Below are 21,952 nucleotides of genomic sequence, written 5' to 3' on the forward strand. Positions count from 1 at the left end.
CTTCAAATCTACATTTTAGCCTTTAATCTATTCCAAGTTAATTTTTGTGAGTGGTGTAAAATAGGGGTCCAACTTCATTCTTTTATATGTAAATACTTGGTTTTCTCAGTACCATTTGTTCAAGACCCTCTCCTTTTCCTATTAAGTATTCTTGGCTCCCTTGTCAAATAGTAGTTGACTGTATATGCATGGGTTTATTTCTGGGCTCTTCTGATTCACTGGTCTGTATGTCTTTCTTTGATGCCAGTACCCTACTGTTTTAACTACTTTAGCTTTGTAAAGCTTTGTACTTTAGCTTTGTAATATAGTTTGAAATCAGTAAGTGTGATACCTCCAGCTGTTTTTCTTTCTCAGAGTTGCTTTGGCTCTTCAGTGTAATTTTAGTTTTTTTTTTTTTTTCATTTTTGTGAAAAATGCCTTTGGAAATTTAGTATTGCATCAAATCTATAGGCTCTGGTTATTTTGGATATTTTAACAATATTAATTCTTCTGATCCATGAACACAAGATATTTTTCCATTTGTGTCATCTTCAGTTTCTTTCATAAATGTCTTAGAATTTTCAGTATTTACATCTTTTTTTTTTTTAAAGATTTTATTTATTTATTTGACAGAGAGAGATCACAAGTAGGCAGAGAGGCAGGCAGAGAGTGAGAGAGAGGAAAGCAGGCTCCCCACTGAGCAGAGAGCCCGATGCGTGACTCTATCCCAGGACCCTGAGATCATGACCTGAGCCAAAGGCAGCGGCTTAACCCACTGAGCCACCCAGGTGCCCCCAGTATTTACATCTTTTACTTCCGTTAATTTCCTGATGTTGGATTTTGTTAAATGTTTTCCTGCATCTATGGAAATGACCATGTAGCTTTTCTCCTTTATTTTGTGTTGAGTTAAACTGATGAATTTTTGGTTCTGGGACCATGCTTGCATTCCTCAGATAAACCCGATATGGTCTTTCTGTCATTATTATGTTATATTATTCTTTTTATTATGGAAATATAAAATGGATTTGATTTGCTAATATATAGTTAAGAGCTTTTATATCTATATGTATAAGGGATATTAACTGTAGAATTTTTGTTGTTTTTTGATGCTGTCTTTTTACGTTTTCCTGTACGGGTAATACTGGCCTTATAAAATGAGTTGGGAAGTGTTCTCTTTCTTTTCTACTTTCTAGGTGAGTTTATATATGATGCTGTTATTTCTTAAATGTTTGTTATCAAACTGTTAATTCTATATTATCAGTGAAGCCATGTAGGCCTGGAGTTTTTGCTTTTGACAGATGAACTGTTTTTAAACATTTTTTATTTAAATTCAATTTAGTTAACATATACTGTATTATTAGTTTCAGAGGTAGAATTCAGTGATTAATCAGTTGCATGTAACATCCTGTGCTCATTACTTCATGTGCTCTCCTAATGCCCATCACCTAATTAACCCATCCCACCCCTCCAGGAACCCTCAGTTTGTATCTTGCAGTTAAGAGTCTCTAATGGTTTGCTTCCCTCTGTCTTTTCATCTTACTTTATCTTCCTTCCCTTCCCCGATGTTCATCTGTTTTATTTCTTAAATTCCACATATGAATAAAATCGTAGGTATTTGTCTTTCTCTGACTGATTATTTTGCTTTGCATAATACCCTCCGGTTCCATCCACATCTTTGCAAATGGCAAGATTTCTTTTTTTTTTTTTGATGGTTGATTAATATTCCATTATCTATATCTATATCTATATATCTCACATCTTTATCCAGCATCTGTTGATGGACATTTAGGGACTTTCTATATTTTGGCTCTTATGGACATTGCTGCTTTAAACATTGGGGTGCATGTGCCTCTTTGAATCACTATGTTTGTATCCTTTGGATAAATACCTAGTAGTGCAGTTGCTGGGTCGTAGGGTAGCTCTGTTTTAAACTTTTTGAGGAACCCATCAAAATCCTTGAAAACACAGGCAGCAACCTTCTTGACCTCAGCCACAGCAACTTCTTCCTAGAAACATCACCAAAGGCAAGGGAAGCAAGAGCTAATTAAAAAAAAAATGTTTTTAAAGATGTTATTCATTTATTTGAGAAAAAGAGAGAGCACAAGCAGAGGGAGAGGCAGAAGGAGAGGGAAGAGCAGACTCCCCGATCTGCTAGGAGCCTGATGTGGGGCTCAATCCTAGAACCTGGAGATTATGACTTGAGCTGAAGGCAGACACTTAATCATCTGAGCTACCTAGGCTCCCTAAACATCTTTAATTTTGATAAAGTTCATTTTAGTTACTTTTTTTCTTTTGTTGATGTGCTTTTGGTGTTCCATTTAAGAAACTGTTGCCAAAGGATGCCTGGGTGGCTCAGTCAGTTGAGTGTCTAGCTTTTGGCTTCAGCTCGGGTCACGATTTCAGGGTGCTGGGTTTGAGTCCCACTTTGGGCTCCATGCTCAGTGGGGAGTCTGCTTGAGGAGTCTCTCCTTCCCCCTCTCTCTGCCCCTCCCCCTGCTCTCTTTTGAAAATCTGTTGCCAAATTGGAGATCTTGAAGTCTTAATTCTGTGCTTGCTTTTAAGAATTTTATAGTTTGGGGCACCCGGGTGGCTCAGTGGGTTAAAGCTCTGCTTTCAGCTCAGGTCATGATCCCAGGGTCCTGGGATTAAGCCCCACATTGGCCTCTCTGCTCAGCAGGGAATCCTGCTTCCCTTCCTCTCTCTCTGCCTGCCTCTATGCCTGCTTGTGATCTCTGTCAAATAAATAAATAAAATCTTTAAAAAAAAGAATTTTATAGTTTCAACTATTACATTTAGTTTTCAATCTATTTTGAGTTAAGTTTTATATTTGAAATGGGATAGGGGTCCAACTTCATTCTTTTGTATGTGGAAATTCACTTTCCTAGCACCATTTGTTGAAAAGACTACTCTTTCTCCTTTGAATGGACTTGGTGTACTTGTTGAAAATCAGTTGGTTACAAATATTTGGGTTTGTTTCTGGATCATCAATTCCATTTCATTGAAAAGTAATATAAACCAAGTAGGCCTCACAAACATAGTACAGAACACTCCACCCAACAAAGCAAGATACACATTCTTTTCAAGTACACATGAAATATTCTCCAGAATAGACCATAAGTTGGGCCACGAACAATTATTAGTAAAAGATCGCAATCATAGAAACTATCTTCTCTGACCCAATGGAATGAAGCTACAGAAAACAACAGAAGGAAAACTGAAAAATTTGCAAATATATGGAAATTTAACAACATATTCTTAACTAGTAGGTCAAAGAAATCCCTGGGAAAATTTGAAAATACTTTATCAGGAATGAAAACAAAACACAGTATACTGAAACTTAGTGTATGCAGTGACAGTACTCTTGGAAATTGATAGCTCTAAACACCTACATTAAAAATAAAGATCTCAAATCAATCTAAATTTAGACCCAAGAAACTAGAAAAAGAGCAAACCAAATCCAAAGCTAGCAGAAGGAGGAAAACAATAAAGACTAGATCAGAGATGAAATAGAGAATAGGAAGACAGTAGAGAATTAATGAAACCAAAGTTGATTCTTAAGAGACAAACCTTTAACTAGTCTAAGAAACCTTTAACTAGTCTAAGAAACCTTTAACTAGTCTAAGAAAAGGAGAGAAGATGCAAATAACTAAAATCAGAAATGAAACTAGGGACATTATGGGTCCTGGATAGCTCAGTGGGTTAATAAGCATCTGCCTTTGGCTCAGGTCATAATCCCAGTGTCCTGGGATAGAGCCATCATCAGGCTCCCTGCTTGGTTAGAAGCCTGCTTCTCTCTCTCCCACTCCCCCTGCTTGTGTTCCCTCTCTTGCTCTGTCTCTCTCTGTCAAATAAATAAAATATTTTTTAAAAAGGGACATTACTCTCCATTACATCATTGAAATAAAAATATTGTAAAAGAGAACTATGAGCAATTGTATGCCAACAAATTGGGTAACTTAGAAAGGACAAATTCCTAGAAAAATACAAATTACCAAAACTGATTCAAGAAAAAAAAAAAATAAAATTCTCAACAGACCTTTCAAAGTAAAGAAATTTCATCAGTAATCAAAAGCCATCCAACAAAAAGTCCTTGACAACACAGCTTTTCATGGGTGGATTTTTAACAAACTGTTAAAGAGTTAATACCAATCCTTTTCAAACACTTCCAAATAATAGGAGAGGTGGGAACACTCGTATTCTATGAAGTCCTCATTACTCTGATATGAGAGTCAGACAAAGACAACACAAGAAAACCAAAGATCAATATCCCTTATGAACATTGATGCAAAGATTCTCGACAAAACACTGACAAACCAAATCTGACAACACATTTATAGAATTATACCATACTATGAAGTGAGATTCATCCCAGGAATGCGGAAGTTCAACATAAGAAAATCAGTGAGTGAAATACACCATATGAATAGGACAAAGGAGAAAAACCACATAATCATCTCAATAGAGAAAAGCATTTGACAAAATTTAACACCTTTTTGTGAAAAAAATTGCTCAGTAAACTAAAGGCATAGCATAGAAAATACAATGATATTGTAATAGCATTATGTGGTAACAGATGGTAGCTACACTTGTGATAGTCCTGGTGTAACTTATAGAGAAGGTGAAATCACTGTGTTGTATACCTGAAACATTGTAACATATATAAACACATGTAGCATTAAGTGTCAACTAATCAAAAAATTTTAAATAAATAAATAATTATAAAACCCCACTCAGAAAACTAGGAATAAAAGGAAACTTCCTTAATATGATAAAGGGCACATACAAAAATCCACAGTAACATACAGTTGACCTTTGGACAACATGTGTTTGAACCATGTGGGTCCAATTTTTTTTGGCTCAGTGCCAAAAATATAAATATAATCCAGTACTATAAATTTATTTTCTTTCTTTTTTTTTTTTTTTAAGATTTTATCTATTTATTTGACAGACAGAGATCACAAGTAGGCAGACAGGCAGAGAGAGAGGAGGAAGCAGGCTCCCTACTGAGCAGAGAGCCCGATGCGGGGCTTGATCCCAGGACCCTGAGATCATGACCTGAGCCGAAGGCAGAGGCTTAACCCACTGAGCCACCCAGGCGCCCATAAATTTATTTTCTTTATGATTTTCTTAATATTTTCTTTTATCCAGCTTAGATTATTGTAAGAAAATGGTATGCAATATGTATAACATACAAAATATGTGTTAATTGGCTGTTATTGGTAAGCCTTCCTGTCAGCAATAGGCTATGAATAGTTAAGGTTTTTGAGGAGTCAACGAGACTGCAATTCTCTTGGTACTTAAACATTATAATTCGATATGTAAGTGGTATTTGTTTCATTCATTTTTTGAATTATTAAGTTTTAAAAATTCATTTGAAATATTTGGCTATATATTTTTTAATCTGCTCCATGGCAGCGTTTTTCTCATGAATGTCCTTTGGCTCCTGTTTTCCTTTAAGTTTTCCATTTATATTTTCTATTCCTGCCTCTTTTTGGGTTATTATTATTATTATTATTATTATTTTTTGAATGAAGAGAGTTCTTCCTGTACTACTTTTTAAAGGATATTGGAAGTAGGTGTTTCAGGGTAGCTACTGTCTTCCAAATTTATAGGAATTTTCCTTATAACCAGGCACGTATGTATGAACTTATTTCATTCTCCTTGGCTAGAGAAGATTTGCTGCTTTAGGACTATTCATAGTGTAGGTTGTTTCACTACCTTTTTGCCATACCAGCAGCCTAATTTCTGCTAGTGTAGCTTGTTTGTGTGATTCCTTATTTAGTACTGTCTCCTCTACTACTTCAGACTGTGAGGAGCAAAGTTCCTTCCCCTAGCTCATGTCCCCTTTTTTGTTGTTGCAAATGCGGTTTCCATTTTATACCTCAGGAAGTACACTTGAAGAGATGTCTGCACAACCCCCTTCAGTTTTGGAGCCTCATGCCTTATGTTCACCCTCTTTCTCCAGTTTTGTCTCTCTTTTGGCCTTTCACTTATATTTTCATATGTTTCCTAGATTTATTGGAGATCACGTTTGCTTTTTTATTTATTTTTTGCTTTTGGGTAATTTCTTAGAGGAGTAAGGAGATTCTCACTTTGCTCTGTCATCAACACCAGAGTCACGTAAAGTATATTTTTTTGTTAGTGCTTCACATATTCATTTAGTCAAAATATTTTAAATAGGATTAAATTTCATAATTATAATAAATGTGGAATGTATTTGCACTTATTTAATAAAGACTCTAGCATTTAGTATGTACCTAGTCTATTCTAAGTGCTTTACAAATATGTACATTTCATCCTCATAATAATCCTATGAGGTAGGTGTTCTTTTTATAGGAAACTGAAGCACAGGCAGGAAAATTAACTTGCCCAAGGTTGCCTAATTAATAAGAAATAAGAACACTTTCTACCTTTTATTTTATGACAATAGCATTTTGAATCTTGGCATCATCCATTTATGCCTGTACTAATGAATCCCTTGAGAGCAGAGTCCATGTCTCATTCGTTTATATTTCTTGTGCCTGTTTAGCAGAATACCTGAAATTCAGAAGATACTTGGTGAATGTTGTTGGCAAATATTTTTATTAGGAGCCAAATAATTTCCTCTCCAAGACTTGTATAGTTTCAGTTCTTTATTCTACTTGTTTTGTATAAAAAAAATTTTTTTTGAGTGCATCACACAAGCAGGGGAGAGGGGCAGAGGTAGAGGAAGAAGCAGGCTCCCTGCTGAGCAGAGAGCCTGATGTGGGACTCAGTCCCAGAACCCTGGGATCATGACCTGAGCCAAAGGCAGACACTTAACCGACCAAGTCACCCAGGTGCTCCATAAAGGGGTTTTGATGAAAGAGTTGTCGACATGCTGATAATACAAGTATACTAGTTCCCTTATACCACTTTGCTGTCCATGCTAAAAAATTCTTTTTATATCCTAATACTAGTTGTATTTATACAGTGTTATTTGTAAAATAACAGGGTGAACTAACTCAGAATAATAAAAATGTGGTAGTCATTTTATAGTCCATTTGCTTTTATTGCTAAGTTTTATTCCCTTTTAAGAATATATCACTTTTGTTTTGGTATTCTTTTTCTAAAAATTATTTTTATTAATATGTATTATTTTTATTAATTATTTTTATTAATATAATGTATTATTTGCCCAAGGGGTACACATCTGTGAATCATGAGGCTTACCCATTTCACAAGACTATATCACTTTAAAAAATTTTTATTTAAATTCCAGTTAGTTAACATGTAGTGTAATATTAGTTTCAAGTGTACAATTAGTGATTCAGCACTTACATACAACACCTGGTGTTTATTACAAGTGCACTCCTTAATCCCCATCACCTATTTAACCTATCCCCCTACCCATCTCCCCTCTGGTAACCATCAATTTGGTCTCTATAAAGAGTCTGTTTCTTGGTTTACCCCTCCCTCCCTCCCTCTATCTTCCTCTCTCTTACCTTTGCTCATTTGTTTTTGGTTCTTAAATTCCACCTGTGAGTGAAGTCATATGGTATTTGTCTTCCTCTGGTTAATTTATTTCACTTAGCATAATACTTCTTGCTCCATCCATGTCATTGGAAATTGGCAAGCTTTTATTCTTTCTTTCTTTTCTTTGGCTGAGTAATCTTCCATTATCTCTACCTGTATCTATCTCTCTATCTATATACACATACATACCACATCTTTATCCATCATCAGTTCATGGGCACTTGGCTGCTTCCACAGTCTGAGTATTGTAGATAATGCTGCTACAAACATTGGGGTACATGTATCCCTTTGAATTAGTACTTTTGTGTTATTTGGGTAAAATACTTAGTAGTGCTGTTGCTGGATCATAGGGTTGTTCTATTTTTGTCTTTTTAAGGAACCTCCATATTGTTTTCTAGAGTAGCCATACCAGCATTCCTACCAACAGTGCAGGAGGGTTCTCCTTTCTCCACATCCTTGTCAATACCTGTTGTTTCTTGTGTTGCTGATTTTAGCTCTTTTGACGGGTGTGAGGTGATCTCTCATTGTAGTTTTGATTTGTATTTCCCTAATGATGAGTGATGTTGAGCATCTTTTCGTGTGTCTCTATTGGCCATCTGTATGTTGCTTTGAAAGGTTGTCTATTTGTGGCATCTGCCCATTTTTTTAATTGGATTATTTGTTTTTTGGGTGTTGAGTTTTAGAAGTTCTTTATGTATTTTGGATATATATTGATCTATTATATATGTTGATCTATTTGTTGATCTATTATCCCACTGAGGAATACCTGGACTGTTTACTGTTTTTGTCTGTTCATGAATAAAGGTGCTATAAATATTTTCATGAAGTGATTTTGGGTACTTATGTTTTCATTTCTCTTGGTAAATGCCTACTTCTAAATTGCTATGTCAGGATAGATATGTGCTTAATTATATAAGAAATACCATATTTTCCCCAAAGCATTGTATTATTTTATATTCCCACCAATAACAAAGTTTCATTTCTCTGTAAGCTCACTGATATTTATAGTTACCAGTGTTTTAAATTTCAGCCATTTAGTGCATGCATTATTTTTAACATTCATCATTATGGTTGTTGATATCCTATTTCCATTATCACCATTAATAATTTGAACATTTTGGGGGCATCTTGGTGGTTCAGTTGGTTAAGCCTCTGCCTTAGCTCAGGTTGTGATCTCAGAGTCCTGGGATCAAGCCCCATGTTGGGCTCCCTGCTCAGCGGGGAGCCTGGTTCTCCCTCTCCCTCTGCCTCTCCCCCTGCTGGGGTGCGTTCTCTCTATCAAGTAAGTAAACTCTTAAAAAATAATAATAATAATTTGAACATTTTTAGTTTTTTTTCTGATCCTGGCAATGAATTACGGAGTTAGGGAGTTCCCAAGACAACTTGTACTTTTTTCTTTTTTTCAATTTAAAGATTTTATTTATTTATTTGACAGGCAGAGATCGCAAGTAGGCAGAGAGGCAGGCAGAGAGATAGAGAGAGGAGGAAGCAGGCTCCCTGCTGAGCAGAGAGCCCGATGTGGGGCTCAATCCCAGGACCCTGGGATCATGACCTGAGCCGAAGGCAGAGGCTTTAACCCACTGAGCCACCCAGGCATCCTGACAACTCGCGCTTTTGACAGCAACTGCAAGTTTGGAGGTCTCTAGGATTACCCTCACTTCTGAAATGACTTGCAAGATCAGGGGTCCCCCGGACCACCCTTAGATTTGATAATTTATAGGACTCACACAGCTCACTGAAAGTTTATGGAAGGTTGTGGTTTTTTAATAGCGAAGGGATGTAATTTAAAATCAACGAAGGGGAAGAGGTATGTTTGGTTACTTGGATGTGATTGACTGCCCATGGGCTAACTTTAGTTTCCAGCTCTTTCAGAGGTTGAGTTCATACCATGTGCCCCTGCCCCCCTCTTCTCCACACCACTCTCAGTAAATCACATTGTTAGTATAGGCTATTTGCCATGGATTGAAGTCCCCAGGTAAATAAAAACACTGTTATCAGTCATAACATTCCAGAGGTTTAGAGATTACTACCCAGAAGCCCAGGGCAAAGGCCAGACCTCAGTCATAGCAGTGAGATCAGTCAGCACTCCTGATCTCTGGGTCCCAGCTATGCTGCTAACCAGTTAAGCCCACCTGTGGATCCCTACCTCTTGCTCCTCTGCATCTTCAAATAATTTTGTAAGCACCTAGTTTCTTGCATTGACTCACTTTAGATTGGAATGTCCAGAGTAAAGAATGTGCTGGAAAGAAAGGAAGAAAGAAAGAAAGAAAGTGAGAGAGAGAAAGAGAAAGAAAGGAAAAAAGAAAAGAAGGGAGAAAAGAAAAGGAAAAAGGAAAGGAAAGGGAGAGAGAAGGAGGGAAGGAGGGAGGAAAAGACACTGCCAAACACAAAAATTTAATAACTGGAAAAGAAAACATTTTGATTCAAAGAGGAAAAGATCCCATCCCCCCCTCCCCTCCAGCAACCCTCAGTTTGTTGTCTATAGTTGAGTCTCTAATAGTTTGCCTTCCTCTGTTTTCATCTTATTTTATTTTTCCTTCTCTTCCCCTTTGTTCATCTGTTTTGTTTCTTAAATTCCACATATGAGTGAAATTATATGATATTTGTCTTTCTGTGACTGACTTATTTCACTTAGCATAATACTCTTTAGTTCTATCCATATCGTTGCAAATGGCAAAATTTAATTTTTTTTTTAAGATTTTATTTATTTATTTGACAGAGAGAGATCACAAGCAGGCAGAGGCAGGCAGAGAGAGAGAGAGGAGGAAGCAGGCTCCCTGCTGAGCAGAGAGCCCGATGCTGGACTCGATCCCAGGACCCTGAGATCATGACCTGAGCCGAAGGCAACGGCTTAACTCACTGAGCCACCCAGGCGCCCCAAAATTTAATTTTTTGATGGCAGAGTAATATTCCATTTTACACACACACACACACACACCCATACCCATCTTTATCCATTCATCTGTCGATGGACATTTGTGGGCTTTCCATATATTAGCTATTGTAGACATTGCTGCTATAAATATTGGGGTACAGGTGCCCCTTTGGGTCACTGTATTTATATCCATTGGATTAATACCTAGTAGTGCAATTGCTGGGTTGTAGGGGAGCTCTATTTTAGGTATATTTCTGACTTATGTTTCATTATCTCTCTGTTTACTCATGTTCCATTACCAAGCTGTCTTAAGTATTGTCACTTTTTTTTTTTTAAGATTTTATTTATCTATTTGACAGAGAGAGAAATCACATGTAGGCAGAGAGCAGGCAGAGAGAGAGGGAAGCAGACTTCCCATTGAGCAGAGAACCCGATGTGGGCCTCGATCCCAGGACCCTGAGATCATGACCTGATCCAAAGCAGAGGCCTAAGTGACTGAGCCACCCGGGAGCCCAAGTATTGTCACTTTTTAAATTAATTTTTATTATCTGGTGAGAGTAGGTCTTTTTAAAAATATTATTCTTTTTCAAAATGTTTATAAGTATTCTTAAATGTTCATTTTTCTTTATGAACTTTATAATCAACCTATCTAGTTAAAAGAAAAATATTTTTTAAATAATGGCCAACTTAACTCTCCAACCCTTAGCAACCACTGATCTACTTTCTGTCTCTGTAGGCTTGCCTATTCTGGGACATTCTGTATGAATGGGATGATATAATATGTGGCCTTTTATGGGACTTCTTAGCATAGTGCTTTCCAAGTTCATTCATATGGCATCATGTATCAGTATTTCATTCCTTTTTTGAATAATATTCCATCATATGAATATACCACATCTTGTTTATCTGATCATCAGTTGATGGACATTTGGGATGTTTCCACTTTTTGGCAATCATAAATAATGCTGCTATGAACATTCATTTACAAGTTTTTGTATAAACATATGTTTTAAGTTTTCTTGGTTATATACCTAGGAATAGAACTGCTGCGTCATATGGTAACTCTTTGTTTAACCTTTTGAGGAACTCCCAGACTATGATTTTCTGAAGCAGCTGCATCTTTTTACATTCCTGCCAGCTTCATTTCTCCATGTCCTTGCCATCACTTGTTCTTGTCCATCTGTTTAATTATAGCATCCATTATATTTCTAAAGACGTTTATGAGAAACTGATGTTGAATTTTAACAAATGCTTTTTCATCTTATATGGAGATTATGAGAAGTTTTTTTTTTGTTCTGCTCTCTTGACTGTGAATTATAATAAATAGATTTCTAATATTAATGATGTTGATTTTGAATAGTTGTCAACTTGGATTTGTTTTCTTTCATTAGAACAGAAAATTACTTAGTAGACATGTAATTGTGTCATAACTACTAAAAATTCCACTGAGAGCTTTAAAATTAGTTGATATGCATGTTCAGAGTAAGAGAGTTCCTATTTTTTTGGTGACTTCACTTGAATATTCTTATTTCAGGATGATTTACATCTAAGCTTTCAAGCTAAAGAAATAAACACTAAACACTAAATAAGTACTACTAATAGCTTAAATATTTGCTTTCATGTTTTGTAAAATATTAAAAAATTCTACCTCCTTCCAAATATAGGTAAGTTTTCAGATTTTTTAATGGGGAAAGTATAAGCTAGTTCATTTTATTTTATTTTATTTTTTAAAGATTTTATTTATTTTTTTGACAGACAGAGATCACAAGTAGGCAGAGAAGCAGGCAGAGAGAGGGGGCAGGAAGCAGGCTCCCTACTGAGCAGGGAGCCTGATGTGGGGCTCGATCCCAGGACCCTGGGATCATGACCTGAGCCGAAGGCAGAGGCTTTAATCCACTGAGCCACCCAGGTGCCCCAAGCTAGTTCATTTTTGCTTGGGTATTTATGGTAGGTGGGAAGATCACATATTTGATAGTACTAGTCATAATGATTTCTGGTACAATTTTAGTAAAACAACATGAGTACATAAAGGTGTATGCATGTGTTTATGTGTGTGCATTTATTTAAAAATGAGGACATTTCAATTGGAGAAAGACAACTATCATATGATCTCTCTGATATGAGGAAGTGGAGATGCAACATGGGGGGTTTGGGGTGTAGGAAAAGAATAAATGAAACAAGATGGGAGCAGGAGGGAGACAAACCATAAGTGACTCTTAATCTCACAAAACAAACTGAGGGTTGCTGGCGGGAGGGGGGTGGGGTTATGGACATTGGGGAGGGTATGTGCTATGGTGAGTGTTGTGAAGTGTGTAAACCTGGCGATTCACAGACCTGTACCCCTGGGGATAAAAATACATTATATGTTTATTAAAAAATAAAAATAAATAAATAAAAATGAGGACATTTTTTCAAACATGATAGATATTCTTACTAAAACATCAGAAAATAGTGGAAGCAAAGAAGTTGAAAGCCTGTAATCCCACTACCCAGAGAAAACTTAATGACTCTTTTGATGTGTGTGTTATATAAAACAGTATATAAATGCATCCAGTGTATTTATATATGTGTATATAATATATAGTTTGTATGCTTTAAGGACAATAGACTCACTGTATTTTATTTATTTATTAAAAATATTTTATTTATTTGTTTGAGAGAGAGAGAGCATGAGAGGGGAGAGGGTCAGAAGGAGAAGCAGACTCCCTGCTGAGCAGGGAGCCTGATGTGGGACTTGACCTGAGCCGAAGGCAGTCGCTTAACTAATTGAGTCACCCAGGCATCTGACTTATTATTTTTTAAAGGACTGTGTTAAATGCTTTAAAAAGTACAGTACCCCTTAAGGAAAAGCTATGCTACATTTTTTTCCACCTTTTTACTATAGTAAAATATGTATGGCATAACATGTACTATCTTAGCCATTTTTAAGTGTACAGTTTAGTGGTATTAAATACTTCATATTGTTCTCCAACTTTCACCATCATCCATCTCCAGAACTCCTCAACTTGTAAAACTGAAACTATACTGGTTAAGTAATGACTCCTCTCCTGCTCTCCTTCCGGCCCCTCGAAACCTCCATTCTTTCTGTCTATATGATTTTTTTTTTTTTTTAGATCTTATTTATTTATTTGACAGACCGAGATCACAAGTAGGCAGAGAGGCAGGTGGAGAGAGAGGGGAAAGGAGGCTCCCCACTGAGTAGAGAGCCCGATGTGGGGCTCGATCCCAGGACCCTGGGATCACGATCTGAGCCAAACGCAGAGGCTTTAACCCACTGAACCACCCAGGCGCCCCGTCTATATGATTTTGACTACTCTAAGTACCTCATATAAATGGAATCCTAGAGTATTTGCCTTTTTGTGACTGACTTCATTAAGTGTAATGTCGTTAAGGTTCATCCTTGTTATAGCATATATGTTAGTATTTCCTTCCTTTTTAAGGCTATGTAACAGTTATTCACTAAAAACAAATGTAGTAAGATCTTAAATAGTTGTTTTTCTTATATAAGAAATGAATAGTCATGTTGATAAATTTAAATAACTGTTAAAGTGGAAGGTTTGGCTTAAATTGTCTTTTTTCCCTGCAAATCCCACCCTTTTCTTTATATTTTTCACTTTTTACTCTGATATTTCTGCCTTAGTGAAGTGCTTTTAAGAGTACAGATATCTGGCCCCTAACAGAAAAGTCTTAAGCTCAAACTATTCAAGGTAAATTGTCAGTATTAACATATTTCACTGACTACCTTGTCTATGGTTTATAAGGTGTACTGTTATTTCATGTACTATTGAAGTAAAAGAAAATACTGCTAATCATTACTAAAAGGTGAATCCCAGTATCATAAATGTTAAAATGTGAAAAGTGTTACCATAGAATCTGTCAAATATAATACATGTATGGAAAGGGTACATCCATTATACCACATTTAGTGTCCTTGTACTTTGTTTTGTAACTCTTGCTACAAAGGACTAGAATGAAGGAATTGATTTGACTGTTCTTCATGTTGCTAAGCTGATCAAAATTTGATTTTCTTCCTTTTGAAAAGTTTTATTCATTTTAGAGAGAGCGAGGGAGGGAGAGAAAGAGAACACATTGTGGGGGAGGGGTAGAGCGAGAGACAGTCTTAAGCAGACTGTGCACTGAGCATGGAGTCCGATGGAGGGGCTCCATCTCATGACCCTGAGATTACCACTTTAGCCAAAACGAATAATCAGGCGTGGAACTGACTGTGCCACTCAGGTACCCCTGATTTATTATTTTTTTTAAGATTTTATTTTTTAAGTTATCTGTACCCAGCATGGGGCTTGAACTTAAAACTCTGAGATCAAGAGTTACATGCTTTACCAACTGAGGCAGCCCTCCAAATTTGTGGTGCCCCCCACATTCAATTTTTACTTTGTTTTCTGTAGTTCCCTCTACACTGGTTAAGTTCAGTAAACATTTTTAGTGCCTACTATGCATTAGTCCTTGTCATAAAAGTACATATATAGCTTTTACTGTGTGTTAGACACGGTTTGAGCACTTAATGTATTTTAATTAAGTAAATTTTACACTATCCCTGTGATGTGGATACTGTTACTATCCCTATTCTGAGGCACGGAGCAGTCAAGTGACTTGACCAAGGTCATACAACTAGTACATGGAGGCAGGATTTGAATGTTTGATTTTATTTTCTGACTCCAGAGTCTTTTGTCAGCAGTACTCCTAGGAACATAAATGAATAATATGTTGTATTTTCCCTGAACACAGTTGATCAGGTAGTATCTGAGGGTGGGTTGATAAATTTACATAAAATTTTTGTTATACTTCTGGTAATGAATTTTTATTTGTGTTTTTAGGACATTCAGTCAGAAGAAAGCTGCCATTGAAAGAGAGTATGCACAGGTAAGCTTGGAAATTGAGGTGACCATTCTAGGTTATGCCTCTTCTTTGGCTTAAAGGCAGATGTGGTTGTTGGAGAGAAACTTTGTTATCCCTGCATCCTTTTTAAAAAAAATTTCTGGCTATCTCACTTTGATCCTCCTTTTTACTTCATTTGAATCTCTAGACAAGGAGTTAAGTGCCTCCTTATGAAGGTTATGAGCCTTTGGAGATAATATTTATAGAATTTTTAAGTATTTGCAAGTGTAAGTAATAATGCATACATTTTATGAGTATATATACTTGACCCTTGAACGAAATGGATTTGAACTGCATGGTTCTGCCTATACATGGGATTTTTCCCCCCCAATAAATTTATGTACCATTTTGTGAATGTATTTCTTCTTCCTCAGTTTTGTTACTAACATTTTTTAGGTTGGTTTTTTGTAAAAATACTGTATATAATATATATACAAAATTTGTGTTATTGACTGCTTATGTTATCAGTAAGTCTTCTGGTCAACAGTAGGGTTTTAGTAGTTACATTTTTGTGAATCAAAGTTGTATGTAGATTGCTGACTACATTGGGGGTTGGCACCCCTAATCCCCACATTGTACAGAGGTCATCTGTATATTCATTCTCTAATGTATCCTATTCTTTACAGTGTTATGGAAGGTTAATTTTATTTTATCCAGTTAGGCATTTATATCTGTTTAGGTCCCTGTTGATAGAGAATGATGTACTTTCTGTGGATGGCATAGTGCTATTTCTAGGGAAATTTAAGCATTTCCTTCTTTTCTTTTTAAAAAATATTTTATTTATTTATTTGACAGACAGAGATCACAAGTAGGCAGAGAGGCAGGCAGAGAGGAGAGAGGAGGAAGCAGGCTTCTGCTGAGCAGAGAGCCCGATGTGGGGCTCGATCTCAGGACTCTGGGATCATGACCTGAGCCGAAGGCAGAGACTTTAACCCACTGAGCCACCCAGGCACTCCTCCTTCTTTTATTTTAATTAGAATTTTATTTGCTCCCAGATAACTAAATGCGCCAAGAAAAAATTATGTTGGTATATCATTTTGTAGATATGTAAAGAATTAATAACTACCTTTCCTTGTATAAAAAGTTTGACATGATTTGGAAATTTTGGCCCTTGTAAGCAGTTACTTTCTATGTGGAACAGAATTCTAAAATTGATGTCTTTCCACTCCCAAAATTATAAATGTCAGGTTTTGATTTTAGTTTTATTCTGATTTCACTGTGGTTAACAAGGTAACTGTATTTTATTTGGTAATCTTAGAAGATAATTATTTCTTGAAAGATAGACTCATTAATTTGGCCATTAGTTATTGAGTGCTTGTAAATCAGGTACTTTACATAATGAATTAGTGTCAGTTTTTTTTTTTTTTAAGATTTTATTTATTTATTTGACAGACAGAGATCACAAGCAGGCAGAGAGGCAGGCAGAGAGAGAGGAAGGGAAGCAGGCTCCCTGCTCAGCAGAGAGCCTGATGCAGGGCTTGATCCCAGGACCCTGGGATCATGACCTGAGCCAAAGGCAGAGGCTTAACCCACTGAGCCACCCAGGCGCCCCTGAATTAGTGTCAGTTTTTTTTTTTTTTAAAGATTTTATTTATTTATTTGACAGAGAACACGAGTAGGCAGAGAGGCAGGCAGAGAGAGAGAGAGAAGCAGGCTCTGCACTGAGCAGAGAGCCCTATGTGGGGCTCGACCCCAGGGTCCTGGGATCATGACCTGGGCTGAAGGCAGAGGCTTTAACCTGCTGAGCCACCCAGGCACCCCGAATTAGTGTCAGTTTTAATAATTAGTGTTGAACCTTATTCTATGCAAATTTAATAAGTACTAGTAATGATAGCTAAAATTTATTGAATCATTGTACTAGGCATTTTGCTGATTTTTTTTCATACAATTTCTTTAATGTTCTTCTGTTTATTTTATATACATTATCTGGTGTAATCCTCTCAACAGACCTGTAAAATAGGGCAGTTATTGTGCCTTTAATAGATGTTTCCACTGAGACCAAAGTATGTGATCTGCCCTTAAAATTTATATGAAATGAAAATTTTTGTATATTTGTCTGGAACATGATTTAAAGTTTTAATAATCAAATAAATAAGATAGGCTGATTATTAAAAATAAAAGACAGTACATTAAATTGCATGAAAATTAGCAGTCCTTTGTCTCAATCACAATCACCATCCTCAGAGAAAAGATTAAAAGTAGATGACTATTTTGGTTCTCCTGGTGATCATTTTCATATCTTTAAATAATGTGCTTATAACTGATTCATGATTTATCAATTCTAGACATTATTGCTAGATTATTTCGTATAATAAGTAAGAAATTAGTTTCCTAAGCCATTCCTTTTGGCCTACTCTTTCAATTGTAATTCGGCACTATTTTGGCGCCTTTGTTATTTTTCTAACTCTAAATGATATATTTAGACTTCTGTCTCTTGTTCTGTTAAGTGCATATACGTATGTTTTTGTGTGTGTTTGTGTATTTATAGCATATATTTATGTTATTTGTGTGTAGACATATGTATTTTTCTCTATACATAGCTATATAGTATAGTGGAATTGCATTTTACAGAGCAGTCTAATTTATTCTTGAAAAACTTCTTTAAATGTCTTTTAAGTAAATTATACCTGGTTTTGTTTATACAGTTCTATATAATAATGTATAAACTGTGTAAGATACCTAATGTATATTTTAAAATTTCATAGAATAATAATATTCAGACATTAAAGTGTTTCAGTGTCTCTCTGCTTGGGAGAAGTCATTTGGAGAGTCAGTGTGCTGATTGTTCTTTTTTTCTCTTTTCATATTTACTTCTTAGGTGATTTTTCTCAGTTCTTCTTACTTTTCAATATTTTTCCAATAAATTTTTCAATTTATTTCTTGATGATATAGACAAAGCTATCTCTACACTCTTTTTTAACTCCCTCACCAGTGTTTTTACTTTTTATCGGTAGTAGAGATACCCCTCAAAGACTGACATTTTATCTGTGGATTTTGCTAGATGACGTCAGACTTATTATTTGCATTTGCTATCTGAGGACCTACCCTCATTGGTGATGGGATGTGGTCAGAGAGGACAGCTGGACTATTTAAATTATTTTTTAGTTTGAACTGCTTTACATTCATCTCTGATTATTTTCTTCCACCAGTTCTTATAAGTGAAATTTCTGGGTCAGAAGTTATGTATAATTTTAAGGCATTAGTAGTCTTAATGAATGTACTGTAAAAAAAAAATAGTTATTTATGGGGCTGCCTGGGTGGCTCAGTGGGTTAAGCCTCTGCCTTTGGCTCAGGTCATGATCCCAGGGTTCTGGGATCCAGCCCCTCTGCTCAGCAGGGAGTCTGCTCCCCGCCCCACCCCATCCCTTGCTGCCTGCCTCTCTGCCTGCTTGTGATCTTTGTCTGTCAAAGAAATAAATAAAATCTTAAAAAAAATTGCAAGTTAAACTCTGTGTGACACTGTGCTTTCTTTATCATCTGCTTACAGTTTTTGAAAGAACTCTTTCAGCATTAATTAGAAGTGATATTTTAAAATATCTATTTCTTGGCCATACTTTAAAAGGGAAATGTAAGTATAATAAATTGATAAAGGTATTTCTAAAATGCCTTCCTACTTAAAGTCTGACTGTTCTGAATAACTTTTAGATCCAGAGCCATTAATTTACTTACTTTTCCAGCTTTGCGCAGTGGCAGTATCATAGCCAATGAGGTTTATCCGAGGCGCGATTATTGCCATTTACTTTTCCATACTAGATTACCTCTGTACATCTTAGTATATTAGTAGTGTAGCATTTCTTTCTTTTTTTTGTTTTTAAGATTTTATTTATTTATTTCACAGACAGAGATCACAAGTGGGGAGAGAGGCAGGCAGAGAGAGAGGAGGAAGCAGGCTCCCTGCTGGGCAGAGAGCCTGATGTGGGACACGATCCCAGGACCCTAAGATCATGACCTGGGCTGAAGGCGGAGGCTTAACCCACTGAGCCACCCAGGCACCCGTAGCATAGCATTTCTTAACAGAATATTCCAGCATTGTCTCCAGGAATTTTTCCCCTTTCCTGATACCATTCTCTAGGTTTTCATACCGGAAGTGTCTTGATCTTAGCAGACAGTGTCAGGGAAGGTTTTTAGACAACACTTGGGATTTTTACATGTTTGTTGTTAGAAATATAGGAGTTGCAGTTGTCTTCTCAAGGGAACAGAACAACCATTAGCTTCTCTTACATGCTGATCTCACAACTGCAGTTGTGAGATGTTATCAATGGTTATCTATGCCCTGATTTCAGAGATTTTAAAATGTTTTAAAAAATATGTATCTTAATAGAATTGATTAGCTATGCTCTTTTTTTTTTCCAGGTTATGTAGAGGTTTCATTCTTTAAAGAAAGTTGAAATGTGGTTGACATTAAGAAAGGATATTCCTGGGGCACCTGGGTGGCTCAGTGGGTTAAGCCGCTGCCTTCGGCTCAGGTCATGATCTCAGGGTCCTGGGATCGAGCCCCACATCGGGCTCTCTGCTCAGAAGGGAGCCTGCTTCCTCCTCTCTCTCTCTATCTCTCTGCCTGCCTCTCTGCCTGCTTGTGATCTCTGTCTGTCAAATAAATAAATAATAAAAATCTTAAAAAAAAAAAAAAAGAAAGGATATTCCTAATGGCTCTTTTTCTTTCACAGACTGAGAAATATGTTGCAAAATAAAATATTCCTAATATTACTTATATATGATATATTCATATTGGACTGTAGTCTTTTGGTATTTTGGGGGTATATGGGAGTAGATATCTAATTGCTTTATTTGTATTTATTACTATAGCCACTGACTACATATTTTTCATTTTATGGACAAGAAATGGGACACTAATTCAAAGGCAGGAATATTCTGTCTGAAATACATCGAACTGATGATACTAAGAAAATTACTTGACTTCTCTGACCTTCATTTTTACATCATTTTTGAGAGGAGAATGATGACCATTCTCCCCTCTCTTCTTTTCAGGCTTGTCAGATACACTAATGAATATGAAATTGTTTTTCAATGTGTGTGTACCTGTATATGATGGTCTTTGTTGTATTCAGTGTCTTAGTTTTATTTATTTCTGTAAATTGTTGGAGCCTAGCTTTGTTAGATAATGGATTTCCCTAGTAGAAAGAGAGTGATTAATTAAATTTGTGGACCTTTGTATAGTCTTATGTGTCTGGGAAATAGTAAGAGGTAAAGTAGTGGGAGGATTTTCTTGCCTTTAGGGAAGCATTATAAAAATCCTCCCACTGTGAGAACATCTTCTGTTTCATTAGCATAACTACATAACTGGTTTTATTATGCCAGAATTTGTTGAAAAACTATCACTTAAAGTCTTTAAAAAATTATTTTAAGCCTTAAAAAATGCAACAGTAATTCAGATTTAATAATAGAAACCCATGCAGTAGGATCAGCTTTATCGAAATTTGCTTTATAATCCAAGTTATCTAAAATGTATCCATAACAAGAATCATTTAAGTTATTACTTTAAGCTATAGGAAATGAAATTTTCATTGTGTTAACCAACTTTAGAGTTTGGAATTTTTTAATGAATTGAATTGAAATGTGCAGAGGGGCACCCGGGAAGTTCAGCCAGTTAAGCCTCTGACTTTAGCTTGGGTCCTGATCTCAGGATCCTGGAATTGTCTGGCTCCTGGCTGGGTGGGGAGTCTGCTGCTTCTCCCACTGTCTTCCCTCCACTTGTTTGTGTGTGCGTGTGTGCGTTCTCTCTCTCTCAAATAAATAAAGTCTTTAAAAAAATATGAAGAAACTTACTGACCTACTGACATTTTTTCCTTTAATTCTTTATTTGGAAAAATTGCAAATCTTCAGATATGTTGGAAGAATAATACACTGAAGAATAATACTTTAACAAAAGGAATACTATTAATTGCCTCTGTCTTAACCAGTTATTAACATTTTCCTATATTAATATTGTGTCGATATACATTTTTTCTAAGCTATTCTGTTTGAAAGTAAGCTGCAATCATCATACTTCTCTTCTACATACTTCACTTTGTATCTTCTAAGAAAAAGAACATTTCCCCAAATAATTATAATGTCATTATCACACCCAAGATAATGAGTAATGATTCTATAATATCTAATATATAGTTTACATTCATATTTCCTCATTTATTCCTGAAATCTCTATAAGTTGTTTCCCCAAGATCCAATTAAGGTTTGCACATTGCATTTGGTGGATAATGTCTCTTGATTTTATTTAGAATGTTTCCTCCATTTGTTTTTCCTGGCATTGATTTTTTTTGATAGGTCTGGTCATTTGTATTGTAGAATGCATTTTGTATTTGGAATTTTTCATTTTTTCCCTTCATGATTAGATTTCTATTAAATATGAGCAGAAATACTATGTAGTTGATGTTGGGCCTAATAAGATTTTATGGTTTATTCTGATGACTTGGATGGATTAGAATACAACATCACTGATATTGCCAATTTTCAGGCCTGATTGAATCTATAATAGTGATAGTAAATTTTAAAAATCATTTATCTAATTGTCTCAAACTATGTCTGTATATTTTTGCTATATCATGTATTGCTGCTGCTCTAAAAAAGTGTTAAATTTTATTATGTTAGAATTTTGACAAGGCAGAACTGGAGAAAGAGCAAAATCTGAGAATTTAATTTTAACTTAAACATTTGAGATCAAGCACTATTATAAAAGCCAATATATAT

The 21,952-nt window shown here is 35.9% G+C and overlaps 1 protein-coding gene and 1 non-coding gene across 3 annotated transcripts in view; both read left to right on the top strand.

Moving 5' to 3' along the window:
• FCHSD2 (FCH and double SH3 domains 2) overlaps positions 1 to 21,952 on the top strand; it is a 285,218-nt gene that overhangs the window by 31,716 nt on the left and 231,550 nt on the right. For both annotated transcript variants that reach the window (XM_044258593.1, XM_044258594.1), the window contains exon 3: positions 15,184 to 15,229. In XM_044258593.1, the coding sequence (XP_044114528.1) occupies positions 15,184 to 15,229 (46 nt within the window). The remainder of the gene's footprint in view (positions 1 to 15,183; positions 15,230 to 21,952) is intronic.
• LOC122914739 lies at positions 18,920 to 19,061 on the top strand. Its single transcript, XR_006385831.1, has one exon. It is a non-coding gene; the product is annotated as a U4 spliceosomal RNA (small nuclear RNA).

The sequence above is a fragment of the Neovison vison genome, chromosome 7 (genome assembly GCF_020171115.1).
Source record: "Neovison vison isolate M4711 chromosome 7, ASM_NN_V1, whole genome shotgun sequence".
NCBI lineage: Eukaryota > Metazoa > Chordata > Mammalia > Carnivora > Mustelidae > Neogale > Neogale vison.